This window comes from Microcebus murinus, chromosome 24 (genome assembly GCF_040939455.1).
Source record: "Microcebus murinus isolate Inina chromosome 24, M.murinus_Inina_mat1.0, whole genome shotgun sequence".
NCBI classification, from domain to species: Eukaryota; Metazoa; Chordata; class Mammalia; order Primates; family Cheirogaleidae; genus Microcebus; species Microcebus murinus.
The window spans coordinates 30,119,215-30,138,945 of NC_134127.1; the positions used below are offsets into that span (position 1 = coordinate 30,119,215).

The window sequence follows — 19,731 nt, forward strand, 5'->3', positions numbered from 1 at the left end:
GCGCTGTCCAGGCCAGCTGGGACAGGGAGAGAGAGAAGGAGAAGATGTAACTTCATGGGCCTCCAAGAAGTCGCAGCGAGGAGGGGTCCACAGTGCAAGAGAACTCAAATGCATCCTGAGACACCCCAGTGGACCCAAGCAAAGTGCCGGCTGCTCCTCCTGCTGTGGGCAGCGGGGGGATCCCTCCCACACTCCCCCTAGCAAACGGCCCCCAACTCGAGCAGGTGGACCCCGACTTCAGAGAGCCAGCTGGCCCTGCCCCGCCCCAGGTGAGGACACCGTCCGGCAGGAGGAGCAGCCCCCCAGCCTCCATGCCTGCCCTTCCCAAACAGCCAAACAATAGCCAAGGCACCGTAATATATTGGGGGGGGGAATATTTGTGTTATATTATATTTTAATGTAATTAAAAGCAAGTTTTCAAAGGAAATTCAATATTCAACTGATAAATGGCAGAACGAGGTTCTGTAATCTGGACTCTACAGCAGCATTAAGTTGCCTTCCTGTTGTCTTCCACCCTGTTTTCCCATTAACACGTAATTTAACACAACCCTAATGTCCCTCCGCATTCAGCATAAGCCCGTTATCGTTTCACTCTCGTTTCCTGTTGCTGCCTAATGTTTAGCCCAGAAGCTACATTATGAATGTGGCTACATAAAAGGATGGTACAAGAAATAAAAGTTTAGCTGAAATAAATTGTATTATGCAATGTGTCGATAACACATTCTCATTTTCACTGTATAAGACTGAATTTCTTGATACATGTGGAAACTTATGCATTTCCTCTTAAACACAACATCAGGATGACAACACATGATGAAACCGTCCCGTGAGTAATGGCAATAATGAAGAGGGTAATGAACACTTGAATGAGTTTTTTTAATATGTCTGTGCAACATATAATAAATACTCAGGGGCTGGCAGCTTCCCTTTGTGAAAATTAGGTGACAAACACAACGTGGAAAGCATCTTAGCTTCCTAATTTCCAGCTATTCACGGCACCATTTTTGTTATCAAGCAAGAGAAAACAGCAATTATAGTCATTATTCATTAACACACAACTGTCTCCCCAAACTCAACACAGACCCTAAGTGCACGTTTCCCTGTCGGGTGTACGAGGCTGGCGGCCCGCCCTTTCCGAAAAGCGTCTTGTGAGTGTGAGAACAGAAACTCACAGCATGGCGCACACGCATGCGGCAGCGTGTGCAGTGCCACGGCCGCCCCTGGCAGGCCCCTCTGCCCTCCTCCTGCCCTCACACTAGCGACATGCACCCCAGCTGCAGGCTGGCGAGACTGAGGCCAGATGCGTGGACGTGGCAACCTCCTGGATCCAACACTTGGCTGCCCACAGTGGGGACAGTGGCGTCTGGGGGTGATGCTTCCCCTTTCTGGCTAAACCCAGCTGATGGCCGCACACTCGGCACTGGCTGTGCGTGGCGACGGTCCCAGACTCTGGGGACAGTACGTGGCCCGGCCCACCCGCCCCAGCGTGACAGCAGAGAGGACAAGGCCATCAGGAGAGGTCTCTGCCTGGCCCCTCCCCATGGGAATGCTCGTTCCCCCTCCCTCTGCCTGGAATCGTCAGCGGGATGCTGCTGCCTGCCCGAAGGGGGGGCCAGACCCTCGACCTGCACTGTGTGCACCTGATGTCCACCTGCAAGGTGGAGCCTGCTCCAGGTGGGAGCCGCTGAACCTAGAGCAAAAACAAGCCAAACCAAGACAAAACTAGATACACTGACACATTGCACCACAACCTATTTTCCCCAAACTAGTCACACTCAGCCAACATTTCCTCAGCAACTGGAACTGGACGTGGGGTCCCAGGAATCACACTTCCCCTCTCCTGGTCACCCGGTCCTTCCACTTACCCTGAGGCCCTTTCACTCTGTCCGTGGTGGCACCTGCTCATCCTGCTCCTGGTGAACCCTCGGCTGCCCTACACCCTCCCTGCGCTTGCTAGGACACCACAAGAGACACACAGGTCGGGACGTGGTAAGAAACGGCCTGAACCTGGCCCTGCATTTACCATCTGACACTACCAAAGACACTATCCCCATATGTCAAAAGGAACCTTCTAGTAGCCCCATTAAAAAAGTTTTCTGGTCGAGCGCGGTGGCTCATGCCTGTAATCCTAGCACTCTGGGAGGCCCAGGCAGGAGGATTGCTGGAGCTCAGGAGTTCGAGACCAGCCTGAGCAAGAGCGAGACCCTGTCTCTACTAAAAATAGAAAGAAATTAGCTGGGCAACTAAAAATATATAGAAAAAAAAATTAGCCAGGCACGGTAACACTTGCCTGTAGTCCCAGCTACTAGGGAGGCTGAGGCAGGAGGATTGCTTGAGCCCAGGAGTTTGAGGTTGTGATCGAGGCTGATGCCACAGCACTCTAGCCCGGGTGACAGAGACTCTGTTTAAGAAAACTGTTTAAGTTTTCTTAAACATTTTTTTAAAAAGCAAAAGACTTGTATGCTGACAGCTATAAAGCATTGCTGAAATAAATTTGTGACAATATAAATAAGTGAAAGGACACCCCACTTTTGAGTACTGCAAGACAATATGGTGAAAATGCTCCTGAAACTGAGAAGAGTAAGTTCTCGGAGTGAGGCGAGAGGCAGCGGCAGAAGACGCCACACTTATGGCCGGCATCTCCACCACTCTGGTTTTGCTCATTCCCAAACAGTCCCAGGAGGGGTTCAGAGTCGCCACCCACAGCTCACAGAGCCCAGGTTTTAGCCGGAACAAAGTGCCCTGGCTTTGGTGCTTGCTGTTCTGCCAATCACCATTCCGTGGAGGACTCACGCGTAGGCACCTGCTGCAGGTGCGGGGTCCCAAGGTGCTTGGTCTGCTGCACTGAGTTGACTCTCACCAAAGCTCAGTTCCTTACACGGTGAATTGGTGATAACCCCTGTGTCAGAACCATCACATTCCAGCAGGGACTCAGAGTAGAGGCGTCCCTGGCACAGGAGGTGAGAGCTGTCCATTCAGGCCCCCTGGAGGGCCGGGCCTGGGCTGCTATTTTTTATCTCAGACGCTTGCGAGTCTCTGGCATGCTCGGTGCTCAAACACCGTGTGCTCTGTGGAGATGCATGAGAATTCTGCCGAACATTGGCCTCTCCTGCAACACCATGACTATCATGTTGGGGTGGATAGAAACAAGGCTGCCTCATAAAATCATATGTCAAGGAATAGCATATGAAGTATGCCTTGAAAATAACCCCAACTCACCGCTTTCTGTAAAACCAGATGCATCACTCATCCTTCCAACCATGGAGCATTCAGGACAGCGTGGGTGCTGGGCCCCCGACCATGCAGTGAGCCATGCACATGTATGGTCACTCTCTGCCCTGGCACCTGCTGTCCTGCCCCCACGGGGGGACCAGGGACCACAACAGGCTCCTGGTCTTCCTTGGGTGGGGCCCAGCAAGTGCTTTCCGTGTTCGCTGGTGACCTGGGGAATGGTTCACACCCTCTTTCTCAGGGAGCTGAAACCCAGGCATTCCGAGCGTTGGCCAGTGTGTGACAGCAACACGAGTCACTTCAGCTGTGGCAGGCGTGTCCAGGGCTGGGGTCTGACAGTGAGAGCTGCAGCCCCGTCCCCAGCAGGGACCCTCAGTGCCCCCTGTCACTCTGCAGCGCCTCACTGGGATGACTCCAGGTATCTGCCCTTTGCAACCAAAAGGAGCTTAATGCATGCGCTGCGGACTTGGGAAACAAAAGCTCCTCTGGCAGATGGAATCAAATGGCCACCTTGGAAGGTAGAAGGACCAGGTAGAAGATTTCATCCCTCCAGACCACAGTCTCAACCGATACCTGGGCTCCCGTGAACTCCTACAAACCGTTACATGTCCTGATTTCACACACGACAGGGATCCAGCTCAGCTCTGTGACTGGCAGGTTCAGTTGCATGATCGATAATTTGTAAGTTGTATAAGTAGCTTTTCAAAAAACCCCCTGCGGATCCCACAGACATCAAAGTTCTAATTTAAAAGAAAAACTGCACAAAGACGTCTTTTTGATAGTATAATGTAAACACGAGGAGTTCTGAGATCCTAAACTCAGGTGTTCAACTCTTCAACTGTTTTTTGGAATTTCATCACATTTTCAATTAAGCATTAGGATGAGAACATTTGCAACTTAATAGCACTTAATTACCAAAAGACAACTTATTTATGGGATAAACAGCTTTTAAACAGATTTTCATTGTCACATTCAAAAACAATGACTTTCGAAGCACAAAAGAAAATTGCTAACAGTTGTAAACCTCATCTCATTATTCTAGAGGCCAAAGGTCATCACTTACTTCCTGTATTAGAAAATTTGCTTTGTAAAATATGCCTTTAGCGTCACAAAAGTAATTGGAATTGTTTCCCAAACCTTTCTCCCTGAGTTTCCTTTGATATGAGTTAGAGGCTCCTTGATTCAAACCAGCCGAGATCAATCCTTCTCTCTTCCCTTTCACACATTTTGGGTGATCATCTTATATTTTTGTTTTGACGAAACTTTATAACCTTCTGAGGACTCCCAAATGCGTATGCCAGAGCTCAGCAATGGAAGAACACTTTTTTCAAAATATCTGGCTTTTGAGAGTTATTTATTAAACAAATGTATTAATAACTTTGAAATATGAATTCCTAGTAGTTTTTAAGGTACTGATGACATGACCACCAATCAGAAAATAGAAAAACACCATACACGGCAACTTTCCCCATCACACGTGTAGGAGAAAGGAATGTCTGGAGCGTGACCTTTAAGTTATGTCCATACCTGCTGAAATCCAGACCCCAGAACCCTGACACATGGTCGTAATTGCAGCCGTCCTTTCATTAGCATATATGGCTGGCACATACCAGGAGAAACACAGAACACAGCGTTTTCTCCACTCTCCGAGACAGACCCGTTTCCCCTTGGGAAGTGCAATTTCTGCTCCGTACCCTCCAACCTTCCTTACAGTGAATGCCTCCCGAGTACTTGCTGAGTGTCCGTCTCCTCTCCAGGACTTGGCTTGCGATTTCTCCAAACCTGGAGCCCAAGGACTGGGGGACACTTCAAAGTCCAGCCATGGATAGGACCGTGGCATGAACTTCTTTCCACTCACTTTGGTAGAACTCAGAGAAAGAGGGTGTTTGCATAAACCTGTCTCTCTTTTCTACCTGTTTTGTAAAAAGTCCGTTTTTAAAAGGTCTACCGTAAATTGAAGTAAAAATATCATTTACACATTTCTTTGAATCAAATAGGCACATTAAAAATTAAAATGTGCTGTAAAGGTGAGGATGCAGTAAAGCGTGAAACTTTTCCTTGAGGGCATTTATACATCAGCGTGACCTTCTGGGAAATAAATTAGGCAAAATCTTAGGAGCTATAAAAACACGAACAGCCTTTGGCCAGGTAAGCAGAGTTACGGTTTCCATATAAAAATGCTCTTAAAGGAAGGAGATACTTTGCACAAGGATGTTTCTAGCACATTAGAAAAATAAATAAGCAATATGAGATTGGTTTTTCTAATGTGCTAGAAACATCCTTGTGCAAAGTCTCTGCAACCTCCCGTCACCTAATGCAGGTCCCGGTTCCTCTCCGGGACCAGGTGACGGCTCCGGGGGGCATCCCCGTGGCCGCACCCACCCCTCCCCACCCACTGGCCTCAGCCTCAGCTTCCTTCCCCAGTGCGGCTCCACCTGCCGCCCCCTTCGCAAGCAACTAAGCAGGGGAAGGCCCCCATGGTCTGCGAGCCGAGTCAACACACAGCCCCCCACTCCAGAGAGGCAGGTCCTACACTCTGTCCTCTATGGACTTGCCCTCCCTATCTCAGGTTTCCCCTTGAGGGTCTGACGGCTCCAGCCCTGAGTTTGGCCAAATGCCGGCTCTCCCCAGACTGGCCCCGAGGTGCCCTCGGCCTTGGCATTGCTGGGGTCTTCTCTGTCCCTGTGTCCAGCTCACCCATCCCCGTGTCCAGGGTCTCTGTGTCCACCAGTCTCTGTTGCTGCCGTAATGACACCATGCATGGCCCTTATGGTGTCTGGTCCAACATCCAAGGAGCCTGGGCATCCTTGCTCCTTCTCAACAGCAGGAGAATGCTGGACAAACTGACAACCAACAACCGCTGAAGTCCACCAGAGCACTGAGCTCACAGGGCAAACCGCTGCCCTGAACCAGAGACATAGGACACACAGCTGGCGCTTACAGGGCCGGGAAAGGAGGAGGACAGCGGCAGGACCTTCTCTGTCCGGCCAGGGTGGACTTGGTCTGAGCCTTTCTGAACCAAGGCTCCTGCTGAAGGGGAGGTGCTGCCCCTGTAGAGCAGAGGGCCTCCAACAAACTTCCTGACGGTCAAGCCTCTGAGGTAGAAAGCTCCTTCAGCATCAGGTTCATGAATCTTGTTATGCGAAGCATTGAATTTTGGGTAGTAAATAAACCTGGAGCTATTGTCAAGTGTGTAGAGCACATGCTTTAATTTTGTGAAAAGATCAACACGTAGACGAGGACTCTGTGAAGTTCTGGTTTCCAGGTGCCGGGTGGAACACACCACGGTGCGAGTGGAGTTCATGTCTGTGCTCTTAACCCACGGGGGCGGTCCAGCCTCAGCCACTGACACGCTGCTCACTCCTGGCGCCTCGTGTGGTCAGACCAGCGTACACATGTCCCTCCTGGACACGGAGCACCTCGGGGCAGGGCCTTGTGCCTGGGCGCCTGGCACTTGTCACATCCTTGGTGTCAGATTAGCTGACAACACAGGCTGGGACAGGTCTGGGGAAGAGGGGACCCCGAGTCATAGCGAGACTGTTCTTAGTCACGCCGTGGGAGACACAGGCCCTGGAGTGAGAATTCACTTTCCCAGACACTCTGTGGCCACTCAGCACCAAGTGTGCATATATTTGTCTGTATTGAGATGCATGAGCACAAACTTGTGCACATGTGTGTACACACATGTATCTACGCACATATGTAACTAGTACATAAAGTTAATTAAAATCATTTTTCAGGAGCCAGAGATGGTGATCAGAATAGAAATATCTAACGCTGGTCTAATTTGACTTTCAGAACCACTATCCAATTTATATATCATTGGGACAATATCGGGAAACGACGAAAGTTAGTCTCAAAGGCTCAACAGCTTACTTAATAACCATGGTGAATGGCAGGGAAAAATCCAATTTGTGTTATCTGAGCTCAAATCCACGGCAAACTCAAAATCTGCCAGGAGATCTGGATCCCAATCACAGCTCGGTTATTTATTAGCTGATCGACATTTGACAGACTCAATTTCTTTATCTAAAAGTAGGGTAATGACCACAACCGAGCTGTCATGAGGTTCAAACGTTACAGAAATGCCGGCTCTAGGCTGAGCACCTCATCTACACAACATCAAAGTACATATCAGGCAGCTTGCTTTCGCCCTTGATAATTTGTATGTGGAGTCTGCTTGAGACTCACAGTCTGTCTGCCACAGCCAGAGAGACGAGTTGAAGGCAAAACAGACACACCAGAGCTGATTCCCTGCGTCCCGGCAGACAGACCTCATTAGGACAGATGCAGTTTGGGAGCAGCAGCCGCTCTAGTGAGGGCTGGATGTTCGCAAACTCGATTTTGTGCCCAGCTGGAAGGCCGAGTGGTTCGGATGAGCCCCGTGACGTGGGCACATGGCGCTCAACCACCCAAACGCATCCGTGGGCTGCTCCGGATAGCGGCTGTCCGAGACGCGCCAGACCTCATGATCCAGCGTCAGCTGTTGGTTTTAATCTCTTCTAAATTTTTGTGCAGATGTCATTTCAACAAAACAGCCTGCAAATCTGCCTTGAGTGAAATTCAGCCACTGAGCTGTTACTGATGAGAAGACTTCCTTCCGGCAACTTCCCAGGTGGGAACAAGGCATCCTGGGACGGTTGTTTTGCCCAGGGCTCCCTCACCTGCCACCTGCCTTCCAGGACTTTCCAAGGGCCACATGACAACGCCAGGTGACAACGCCAGGTGACACACAAGCAGTCGACATCAACTTCTTGCCTTGGCTTCGTGACCCCAAAGCCTAAGCATGGCAGCAAAAAGAGTCGTGCAAATGCTGCCTCCTGCAACAGTTGGGACATTTGTGTCCAGACCACATCCTCACCTGTGTTAGCGCGTGGTATAAGCCAGCAGGTGCACGTCTGCACTGGGGAGAGGGAGGCCCCGGCCGGAGCTCGGTGAGGGCGTTTACCGAGAGAGGGACCCTGGGTAGTTCTCCAGAGAGGAGCAGCTCTGGCTCTTGTTCCTTGAGGCTGCACCAGCTCTGTGGTGGGGCAGGCCTGAGAGCTGCAGGTGGGGGTTGAGTCGAGGGGACCCAGCCTTGGGACCCCTCCCCTCTCAGGCACTGCCCCTGCTCTCCTGGGTTCTGCATCCCCTTCTGTCCCTGCCCAGGGCCGACGGCTGCAGGCCTGCCCCTGCCTGGCCTTGTCCCTGGGATCCAGACCAGTCCACAGCCCGAGCCCTCCTCGGCTTCCTCTGCACGGCTGCCAGACCCCTTCTGACATCGCCGATTCTGAAGACAGAAGGAAACTCAGCCTCCACAGTTCCACCATCTTTGTTGGGGTACCTGTGCAAGCTGGTGGCCCCTGACCTCCAGCCACGGCCCCTGGCTCACCCCTCCCCCAGCTAGGGTGGCCCTGGGCACCTGCCACGTGGAGGTTGGCGTTTATCCAGAGCGCGGGGGCTGTGTGCAGGGGTGGGGCCAGCGGGCACTGCTCTCTGCAGCTCCCTGGTCCTTCAGAACCAGCCGGACACCTGGGTCGGGAAGCAAACTGTGCGCTCTTTGTCTGCCCGGTTGGTTTCGAGAGCACCCCGTGGGCCCCAGCAACCAAATATGCAAATGACCGCAACGGAAAGCAGGCGCAACAAAGTCACCAAAAGGTTAGTTAACTTTAAAAACCAACAAATAGTTTTCATTTCTTCAAATTATTAAGTACATAGGAGTTAGATGTTTACAAAATAAGGTCCGTTTTAAGTGTATTTAATTGAAGTTCCTTGCATGGGGCCTTCTTTGATTACAGCTAAAGTAATGGAGCTCCCAGCATGAGACGGTCCCCACCCATGGACAGGAGCTTGGGCCCCATAGCCGATGCTCAGAACCCCGGTCCTGAGCGGGGACCGTGGACATGGTCTGTTCGGCTCCCCCCGCCCCCCCACAGCAGGATGCAGTGGGGCTGTCACCAGAGCCGTGGCGGGCCCGCTCACACCTGCTCCCCGTGTAGCAGATGGCAAGAAACGGGCACGGTGCCCAGAAATGTCCAGGTCCACTTCCCAAGACAGAGTGGCCGCTGGGGAAATTGGCACGAGGAACAAAACGAGAACTGAGCTTAAACTCAGGTAGGGAGAGGACGTCCTGTTGGCTGGAAACGGACAGTTGCACTTTCCCGTCACCTCGGATTCCTTGATGTCTAATAGGCGCCGGCTTCGAGGCTCCCTGGTGCTGGCCACTCTCCGGTGAGACACTGCTGGTACCCACGTGGCTCTTCCCTGGAGTGAGGGGCACTAGTTAAAGTGTTAGTTAAAGTGAATCCAAACAACCTGCGTAGCGGAAGAGACCAGGGGTGGCGAGAGAACACCTGAGCTATTCTCATCTTTCAGCTCAGTATCCAATGGTGCTATATTCACAGCAGCGTTTTGATGAACACTGGCATGAACAGGTGGATCTTTAACGTCCACGGCCACTGTTTGCACTTCTGGGCCTTAGACTGCACTTACAGACCTCGTCACCCTCGGAGGAGACTGGGTGGGGAGTGCCCAGGGCTCCTCTGCACCGGTGGGTTTTCAGTTCCTACGGAGGCCCCAGTGCTGCCTGCCTTGGCTGCGGAGTGCCGGTCTGAAGGGTTAGTGAAACGTGTAGCTAGTGCTGATTATAGTTAGCTTTCATTAAACATCAAATGTGAGTTTGGTAGTGTGACAGTGTACATAAAATATGCATGCTTCTTGTCATGTTTGGGTAAGACCTGGAGCACAGTGTTTCTCTCTTCAGTTCCAGGCAGATTTGGGGGTTCATCTCCGTTCACACGCACAGCACCCAGAGTGCCAGCCCTCAGAGCCCTCGTTCCCGGAAGGTGGCCGTCTGCTGCGGGAATCACTCCAGCTGCGCACTCCAGTCCAAAGGGGACGCTCGCACCAAAAAAGGCTTTAAGCAGAATTAACCAATGCCCCGGGGAGGACAAATACTGGCCGAGAAGATGAAACATCCTGACATATTTTTACAGAGAACCCTAACTCATCAGCTAGGAAGGTGTGACAAATTGATTAAGCAAATAAACGTACGCACGTATGCAAGTTAGTTCTATGTTTATTCCAAGCACGATTTCTTATTAATCATATAACACCTACCTCCACTTCAAGTATCAAATGCAATGTTTGCCTTTCGCTCAGAAATTAGATAGACTGCCCTCAGATACATAATATTTTTCTTGGAGAAGCAGTGGGTGTAGCCAAAAGATCTCACAGGGGCTCGTTTATTCAGACCCAGAGTGGCCACAAACGCACCCCCCTGGAGCAATCGCTCCCCCTGGAACAATCGCTTGATCATTTTGTGCCTCAGTCTCCTCCCTGCAGAGTGAGAGCGATGATCCCACGTCCTGTACAGGTTTGTGTGGGAGTGAGCTCACCGACCCGAGGGGAATGCAAGGGACGGATGCAGGAGCCGCAGGGGCAGCCACTTCCTTTCTTGCTTTGCCTTTGTTTCATCTGTCCTTTGTCTGCCAAGCTGCTGGCACCTTTTACACTTGACACCACTTTTATGGAGGAGCACAATAGCCTAGAATCGGTAAAATTTCTCAAATCCTCAGCGACAGTAGCAGTGCCCCGATACGTTCCATTTTTCACAAAATGCAGAGTTCCTCCGGAAGCCTAACACTTGTTGGGACAATCCTGGCTCCTCCCAACAGGTGACCTTGCGTTTGCTGTCAGCCTGGAAGCAGCACCGCACGGCCACAGCCCGACATCCAGAAGCTCTGGCCGTGGCCCCGGTACCCGGGGCAAGCCACAATTCTCCGTCCACACCTCAACCTCCTCCCAGGAGCAAACCTGATTCATTTCTGAACGCCCACTGCACACATGCATGCTTGTGACTCAGATGCAGTTGAAGGGGCAAAACCTTCCAAGAAACCTCCAGAATCTGGAATTAATCTCAGAAGGCCGTGTGTTCGGCCACTACGATCTGCACCTGGGCTCCCTGCTGTGGGTCCTGCTCTGGAACCACCCTGAGTGGAAGCTGGACGTCCTCCCTGCCGAGCTGCGACTCCAGAGCCGCGTCCCTGCAGCCTCTGAAATGCATGTCACACGGCCGGATGACGCCAGGTCCTGTGGTCCCCGCGTGCCAGCAGTGATGAGGGTGATGCCCGTGACAGTGGAAGCCACGTTGACTGTGGGCCTCATCTCGCTCTAAGGCCTTGTATCATCCGAGTCCATCACTGACAACCCATGATGGAGGCGTCTTACCATCCCCCTTTTTAATAAACAGAATGGCAAGATCAGAGGATTAGGCGAGTCATCCCGGGTCCAAGGGGGGCTCCCTGTCTGCCCTCAGAGCCGCCGGGTGCCCGCACGCACCTGCTCCCGTGCTGACAGCACGTGCACCCGCACCGACACCAGCCTCGCAGGCCACGCTTTCAGGCCTGGTCACACTCCACTGTGTGACACAGATCGCACGCCAGGACTTCACACGCACACACACACGCACATACGTGTGCATGCAAACTAGAAAACGCTTCATTAAACACCTGCCCTCACTGCCTATAATGCATGTTGTCATTTTCTACACTTTTCTGTTTTTTCCCCATATATAAAATTGCTGGTAGTGACCCAGGGGCTTGAGTTCATGGCCCAGTAATGAGCTGCAGCCCACAGTTCAACAGTCAGTGTTCCGTGACACATAAGTATAAACTATTTGAAAACTGAAATTAAATGCAAATCGTTTCCTGAGTTGGAAAAGGGTCACTGCAGTGAGCGGCATCTTCCGTTATTAAACAAAACCTCTCACTTTCTCTCCCCACCTGCCTTATTTATTTCCACCCAGAACCGTCTGGCCCAGTGCAAGACCATTTACTTACTTTAGAAGTTGCTACCGCAGCAAGTGTCACTTCAGAAGGATCGAATGTGAAATAGTCTGTAACAAGTTATTACTCAAACTGGCACGTGTGTGTACAGACACTGCACACGTGTGTGCACACCTGTGGGCATGGACCCCAGCACAGGGGAAGGACCTGAGCACACAGCCTGGGCGCAGCAGGTGTCTCCGCCCACCCCTTGCGCCGGGCAGCAAGCCATGGTGGGGTGTGGGCAGAGGCTGCAGGCCTCACATGGAGCCAAAGAGACCCTCAGCCCCTCGGCCAGGCCAGCAGGGAGGTGCATTTTCCGTCAGGGACAGCCAGAGGCAGCGTCCTCTCAGCGCACCCGATCTCTCCTCCTTGTCCCTTTGCGACGGCCATGCGTGTCGCCCTCCACGCCCAGCCCCAACGCCCCACGAGCTCTCAGACTGTCCCAAAGCTCCACATTAATTTGCCATTAGTGCCACATTTAAATGCTACTGTATTCAACATAGGTTCATGGGGCTACTTTTTGCTTAGTACTTGTCATTTTTTGTTTTAATATGTATTTAAATTTCAAGGCTAAAACAGAATTTTGTGAGCTAATTCAAGTTTCTTTTTGTTTTCTATAATTTTTTTTTTACAGAAAGCCCCATATTTTCATTGAGTTCTGGAGCAGGGGCAGAACTGTGGTCCTCAAGTGAAGACGGCTCGGTGCTGGAGGGGACGCTGGGCAATTTCTGTGCACCAGGTCCTTTCCCTGCGGCGCGGCGTGGCCTCTGTGTTTGGCGTCACTGCTGGCGCCAGGCAGACGGCAGGTGCAGATGGGGGGGGGAGGAGCGGAGACATGCTGGGGAGGAGGATGGAGAGGCCCCTTCCCTCATCCTGCTCTCACCACTTCTAGAATCTTCTGGAAACTTACTTAAGGAATAAGTATAGATATCTCTAAGTTATAAGAGTGTGTGTAGCCAGTGTTGTTTACGAAAGACACAAATATCCAAAGAGGAGATCTTGTTGGATAAGATGTATATAGGCAGCACGAGGCAGGTACGCGCTTAAACGCCGTGCAGATAATTAAAATGACATTATGTATGTCCCGTTATATAAAAAATATTTTCACTAGATGGTCTGCTCTGTAGAGGACTTAAGTAGTAATAGTATTGTAATATTCGGGTATTTTAAAATTACATTGTATGTACATTTTCTCTGTGCAGTGCCTAATATATAAGATGTGCTATTGATGATTTAATCTGCCAACTTTTTTCCATTTCAGTTTGCAATTAATTTACCAATGCAAAATTTGGGTCAATAGAGCAGTCTTCATAAATGCTAAATATCACAACTCTTTATGGCTGATTTAAATATAACATTCAAGAGAAGGAAGAAATGCTGTTTTTAGAAATAACAGCTTCTCTAATGAGCCGATGTTACAAAAATTACCGATAGAGCAATTTAATTTTACTGTGTCTGAAGGTCTTCCCTGGAACTATTTCTTCTGGAAAGAGTGGGTTTTTCTCTTCCATTGTAGTCATTCTGAATGTGCTGCATTAATCCATTTTATCCTTGACTTTAGGTTAATTTTATAGAAAGGAAACCTTCTTTATCTGCCTATATTCCACAGCCATTTTCCTGGTCATAAAATTACCTTTCAAACATTATCCAGTGTGCTCTTCAGAGAATGCATGTGCTCTCAATGTGCGGTGGAGATTGATATGGGCAGGTGGTGGCTTCGCTAATTTATCTGTCACCAAAGGCAACGCTGGGCTTTTCGGTAAATGTCACTCATCTTCCCTTGGAGCTTTCAGGGACTGAGGGTGGCTGATACTTGGAGGAGGGCTTGACAAAAACGTCACCTCCCTGCTCTGTGCCTTTAAGCTACCCGGGGCGTGACCGCCCACAGTATTTGGAAGTGACACTCACTCCTTCACTGCAATCGCATTGAGATCACGGTGAAGAATTCTTTATTTTAATTTGACCCAGTAGAATCCGTACATTTGCAGCTTGGAAGAGCCTATGGAAATCATCCTTTAACCCTCTCAATGATGAGGAAACTGTGAAACTCAGCTTGGAAAAGTAAACATCTACAACTATGCCACTTCCTCCTGATCAGTTATTACTAATATAATAACATTGAGAGTGTAACTCGGACTTCCATCTTTCTTCCTTCCCTCTTTTCTTTCCTTTTCTGCTTTTTGCTTTTTCTATTAATTGTTCTTTTATACTTTCCATATCAGGGTTCTTGACCCTGGGGGCACGTGACAACTGCGTGTGGGTAATCCCGCAACCGCACTCCTGGGCGTGTGTGAAGGAAGTGAGTGGGCGGGTGAAGGGGACACCCGCACTCCCGGGCCTGCTGAAGCCCGCAAAACCCAGGGTTGGAGCGATTGCCCACCTGCCCCTCAGCGGCGAGTCAGCGAGTTGCCATGTTCATCCGGAGCCTCCCTCATGGGCCGTGAGTGTTCGCAGCCGGGGAGAGTTTTGCCAGAGGGAATTTTTTTTAAAAAAGATACATAATTATCCAAATTTGAGGGCCATTACTCCTTCCTAATAAGTAAAAGTACTTTCATTTGCATATTTCTAAGCAAAGAAAGGTTTGCTGAGAATGTCGAGTTAGAAATGAGTTTAGGACTTAATCACAGTAGATAATGTATGCTCATACTTTTAGAACTCTGTTTTCATAATTTCAAATTGGAAAGCAAACCTTTCTGACTGTAATTGTCTTTAAGAGGAATCACAGCTCTATACAAAGTGGACGCCTTCGATTTCCAGCACCATTCTCTGGGCCACTCAAACGAGCAGCAGGTCTACTGGCTAACAGTCTGAAATAAACCTTAGAAAATTGAAACGTAAACATAAAGAGAACTTTCAACCCATGACACAGTCCCAAGTTCTACCACAGCGTGTAGCCCTTGGAGACTCGAGGGAGGAAGCCAGGGACCTGTGAGGTCCCACGGAACCACAAGGGCAAGGAGCTCAGAGCCACGGGAGGGTTTCTTCTTTGTCGCCGTTTGACGTTGATTTTGTTCAACATTTCGCATCTCTAGGAGGAGCACTTGCCCTTTTTATGCAAGCACAGCTCCATATCAAATAACTCACGGCCAAATATGATGCCAGCTTTACTGCGTCTTTGGCAGCATAAAAATGAAATTTCCACGTGATTTTAAGGAGCAGCAGCGAGAACATAACCTGACGTTCCGAGCTCCCTGGGAAGAAAGCACAGAGGAGCCAGCACCCAGACTAGCGTGTGTGCTGGGCTTGCCCGGAGATATCAGCTGCCCCATGTCCAGTAACAGAGCTATGTGAAAAAATGCAAATAAAAGAGCTTTTTGCATTCTTAGGTTGACTCAGAATAAGTTTTAATTATAAAGCAGCAAAGGAGAGAGAAGTCACTTCACACCTGGAGGCATTGTTATGTTGGTAATTGCCTCTATCAGTTTGTGAGGATCTGAATGACCCTCTCTCACCTAGAGTCTCCATAACATTCATAAACTACTATTTTTGAAAAATAATTGTCCCCTTGTATTCAGTGCTTATTATGTCACTCTAGAGGCAAACATGTGTGACATAAGCATGAGGAAGCTCCCCATTACGGGACATGCTTGGGGTGCGGGGCTCTGTCCGCCCCGGGTGACGGGCGCCAATACTCTACCTAGGTCCTCCTCCGCTGGCCCTGGGAAGCTGATGCCCGGCTGGACCAGGTCTCCACCTTCTTCCTCTGCAAAGACAGAAAGACATTCACTCTTAACACAGTTGTGGTGCGGACTGCAGTCGTCACCGTACACATGCAGAACCCTTTGCTACCAACACAGTTCACACTTGGAGACACCTTCCCGTTTCTTCAAATGTCACTGCTCAGAGCCCAGCGTTTTGCGCCAATAATCTCAGGAATGGCCATAATTTTCTGGAGAAAAGCACTGTGATCACAAACATACATATTTCTCTTGTCCTGGCACTGACTTACATAGTGCATCCAAGAGATTCTCAGCTTCCCCTTTGGTTTCACCTAGAATTTATCAGCCCTGGGCTGCATTGGACTTGTGTGAAACCCACGTTATTTGCCCTGGCTCCGTGCAGCTGGTCGAGCCCCATGGCAGCCCTGTGCCAGCAATGACAGAGACCCTATTGTCTCTAAAGCTTTATGCTTAGTGTGGTAGTTGGATGCCTCACACTGCAGTGTTCAAAGCCTGCAGCTACTGTTTTAATGCTTAATATTAGTCCATCTCAGGTCCATTTTTCCCAAGACATTAATTTCATTTCCCTCTGCTGGAAGATCACCCTAGGTTACTGGCATTGATTTTCCATTATTCACTCTGCACATGCCACAAAAGCAGACACTGCTTTCTTGGCATGACATCACCGTGTGGCTGTCGGAGATCTTGGGGTCATCTGGCCTGTCCTCCCTCCACAGGTGGGGAAATGCAGGCTGTGGAGATGCCTGGATTTGAGATTTTCTCCCACAAGCCCCTGGAGAACTGGACTTAGAGAGGCGTCCAGCAGCCTTCCTCATTCTGGGCCGAGCCTGGCAAACCAGGCACCTCCTCTTCAGACCTGGTCTCTGCATGTGCCGTGGGGCATTTATAGGCAGCAAGATGCTCTGAGAGGCCAGAGAGCCAGGCTAAACTCGTTTGAAGACAGACCCAGGGAGTCTCAGATGAGAACTCTTTTGGGAATACCTTACATACACCTGCAAACGTGTTTCTATTCATGGGATATATGTTAAAATGATAGTTTGGCACATACCCATAAATATAATTCTGACTATAATCGCACGTTCAGACTCTAGCGTGTCTTATGCATATATGAAGGCTCCCAATATCCATGGATAGGCTTTGAGGCAACATGCTGCGTTTCCTTCCCTCCGGCACGAGACACAGCTAGCCACGCTACGGTCTGCAAAGGGTTCATTCTAGTGTGTTGTGGTCCAGCCTGAGGACACACGGCTGTCACCATCTTCGACTCAGCAAATCAGCATCTGCCATTTTCAGTGAGTTGACAGAAAGTTAGGAAGGAAGGTGGCAGATTTAGCCCTGTGGGTCTCCATGGAGATAAATGCGTAGTAGAAATTCAGTGCTTGGCATCTCCCAGCCACTGATTTTTAAAAAATATTTATGTGTAATAGATGTCCATCTCAACTGGTTACCTATTGTACAAGACAACCCAAATGATTAGCACACATCAACCCCACTTTTTCAAAGTTAACAGCATCTTTTGCACATTTTAGGTTGTGCTTTCCTGCTAATGAACTGCATTAAGTCCAATAGGAACCAAATACCAGAATTTTTTCATTTTGTTTAGAAATATGGTAGATGGTTCTAATTAAGCACAGTTTCCATGGAGACCAGGTCGCATTGTGTCATTGGCTTGAAGGCAGAGTGTACATTAGCTGGGTTACAATGGAATCCGGGGGATATACCAAAACAATAAATCCCCAATCACAGATCTCCCTGATCCCCTTAGTTTCAACTCACAAGTCCATACAAAAAAAAGAAAAAACAGTATGAGCTTTAACAGAATGAACTTGAATGGCGAGCTCACAGTGCATGTTGAAATTATGAATAAGAATGTCTGCTAACGACAATGGTGAGGACAGGGACAGACAGGACGCATGTAGCTTCACAAGGCCTCTCACTCACGTGGATCACTGCCCGGCGTAGCAGACCACAGCCTTGCGAGAGGAACACGCCTGACTGTTTTGAGAACAGCACCCGGGGAGGATGAGCAGGTGCATCTGGAGCTCAGCCCTGAACTTTGTGGGCGGAAGGGATCAGCTGCCTTCCCTCTGCCCGGACGCAGCCGCACTCAGGGAAAACTTTTCAAAGTTGAAGGGCACAGAGCGGGTTCAGGCCACTGAAGGTTCCCGTCTGTGTGTCACCTCTTCTTTGCGGCTTCAGGTGACTCGACACGTGTGATGGGGGACTGGTGGGTACAGACTCCATATCTTGTCATATCTAGCGAGGCTTTGTGTTTCCAGCCTGCACCGCGTGCTGTGGTGCCCTGACCTCAGTTTACCTCCCACAGCTTATAAGTCGGCACAATAGGTATTTTGAGAGAGAGAGCAAGAGACAGAGACAGATAGAACACTTTCACATAACTTTTATTACATATATTGTTCTAATTTTCGATTTTATCGTGAGTTGCTGTTAATCTCTCACTGTGCCTACTGAGCATTGCGAAGGGGAAGACGTGGTCTGTACGGGGTCTGTACTGCTCGAGGTTTCAGGCACCCACAGGGGGTCTCGGAATGTGTCTCTGGAGGATAAGAGGGGACTAGCATGCTCCCACCTTACGCTGACGTGGTCCGGAACACTCGGCCAGGCCACGCACTGCCCACACGCACAGGCCTGAGGCCCGGGTCCCCTGCACCCATGTCTGGCACGCTGGTGCCAATGAAGGTGCAACACTGAGTGGATGAAATGTGGGTATGCATACAGCTCTCAAACTAAACTTCCATCTCGGTGATGGCAGGGACCCCAAGCCACCTCCATCTGCATGTAAAAGGTACCTGAAAACTCGTTCTCTCTGGATATTTCTCTCTTGAGCCCCCCTCGAAAAGGAGGAGTATTCTTTGCTCCGAGAATCATGGAAGATGAGCGGTGTGATCTAGGCGTGGACTCTGGGCGGGGTGGCGGGCCGGCAGCCCTGTTAGCTGTGCTCACAGACACGCCCAAGTCGGTGGCCATGAGCTCCCCTCACTTGGCGTCTGTGTTTCCCGGCGTCCAGAGTCAACGCTCCCCAGCCAGGCGCGGCGGCCACCGCAGAGGTCACATGTGTGAGATTGATCAACGCCGTAAAGTTAATAAATAGTGCCTTCATCAGACATCATGCTCAAATTTCCATCGCATTTTCTTAGTGAAAATAGAAACGTGCCTGAGACTGGAACATTTTGGAAATCGTTTACGTACACATTTGAATGTGTCTAATGGGTTTTCGTCTTCGCTGGAGAAACACAGTTTTTCGCAGTTATGGCTCTTGGTGGGGTTTTCCCTGAGTCCAAACTGCTCACTGACAATAATTTCTGGCTGAATTCACTCTATGAATTGTTTTTCTCATCTACTGAAACTCAGTGATCACAGCGCTTCCTAGCGAGTGACCTGGAGACCCTGCGAACGGCTTCCGGGTGGCGGTGGCCAGGCCACTCTGTGGCTGTGTCCTGGCGATTCTGAGGGTTGACACCTAATTCCAAGTGTGCAAAGCGCTTTGGCCAGGAAAGCAGATCAACTGTGCCATGTGTCCTTGGGCGCAGCCAGAGTCCACAAATCTGCCACTAACTAGACACGTGATGGGCACTTTCTGTGGTTTCTGGAGTTACCTCAAGCCTCAGATAAACGTCTGTCATGTTCCCCTGGCCCCAGATGGGTCCAGATAGACCTGAGCACCTTTGTGATGGCACCTTACAAACCACGAGGTATCCTGCTCACGCCCCGGCTGCATTGCGCCTGCCCTCACGTGTCACGCGTGAGTCCTCTCAGCGCATAAACTGTGTGCCCTCTCTGAGGCCAACAGACAACGCGTGTGCACCCAGGGGAGGAAGGGGGTGAGGTGCTCCCTGGTGACTGGTCCTCAAGTGCCGCGGCCCAGGGACGTGGGGGTCAGAGAGCGAGGCTCCTGCTCCACTCTTGACGGGCCAGATCTCCATGCTCTGGGTGAGATCAGGTGGTGCCTCATCTAGGGATTCTGCACCAGCCCTCCCCAGTGGGGCTGTCTT

The 19,731-nt window shown here is 50.2% G+C and overlaps 1 protein-coding gene across 2 annotated transcripts in view; it reads right to left on the reverse strand.

The window, feature by feature from the left end:
- The window catches only part of DLGAP2 (DLG associated protein 2), a 531,153-nt gene that overhangs the window by 93,792 nt on the left and 417,630 nt on the right, over window positions 1-19,731 (reverse strand). For both annotated transcript variants that reach the window (XM_075997292.1, XM_012788824.3), the window contains one exon: window positions 15,676-15,741. In XM_075997292.1, coding sequence (XP_075853407.1) covers window positions 15,676-15,741 — 66 coding nt within the window. The remainder of the gene's footprint in view (window positions 1-15,675; window positions 15,742-19,731) is intronic.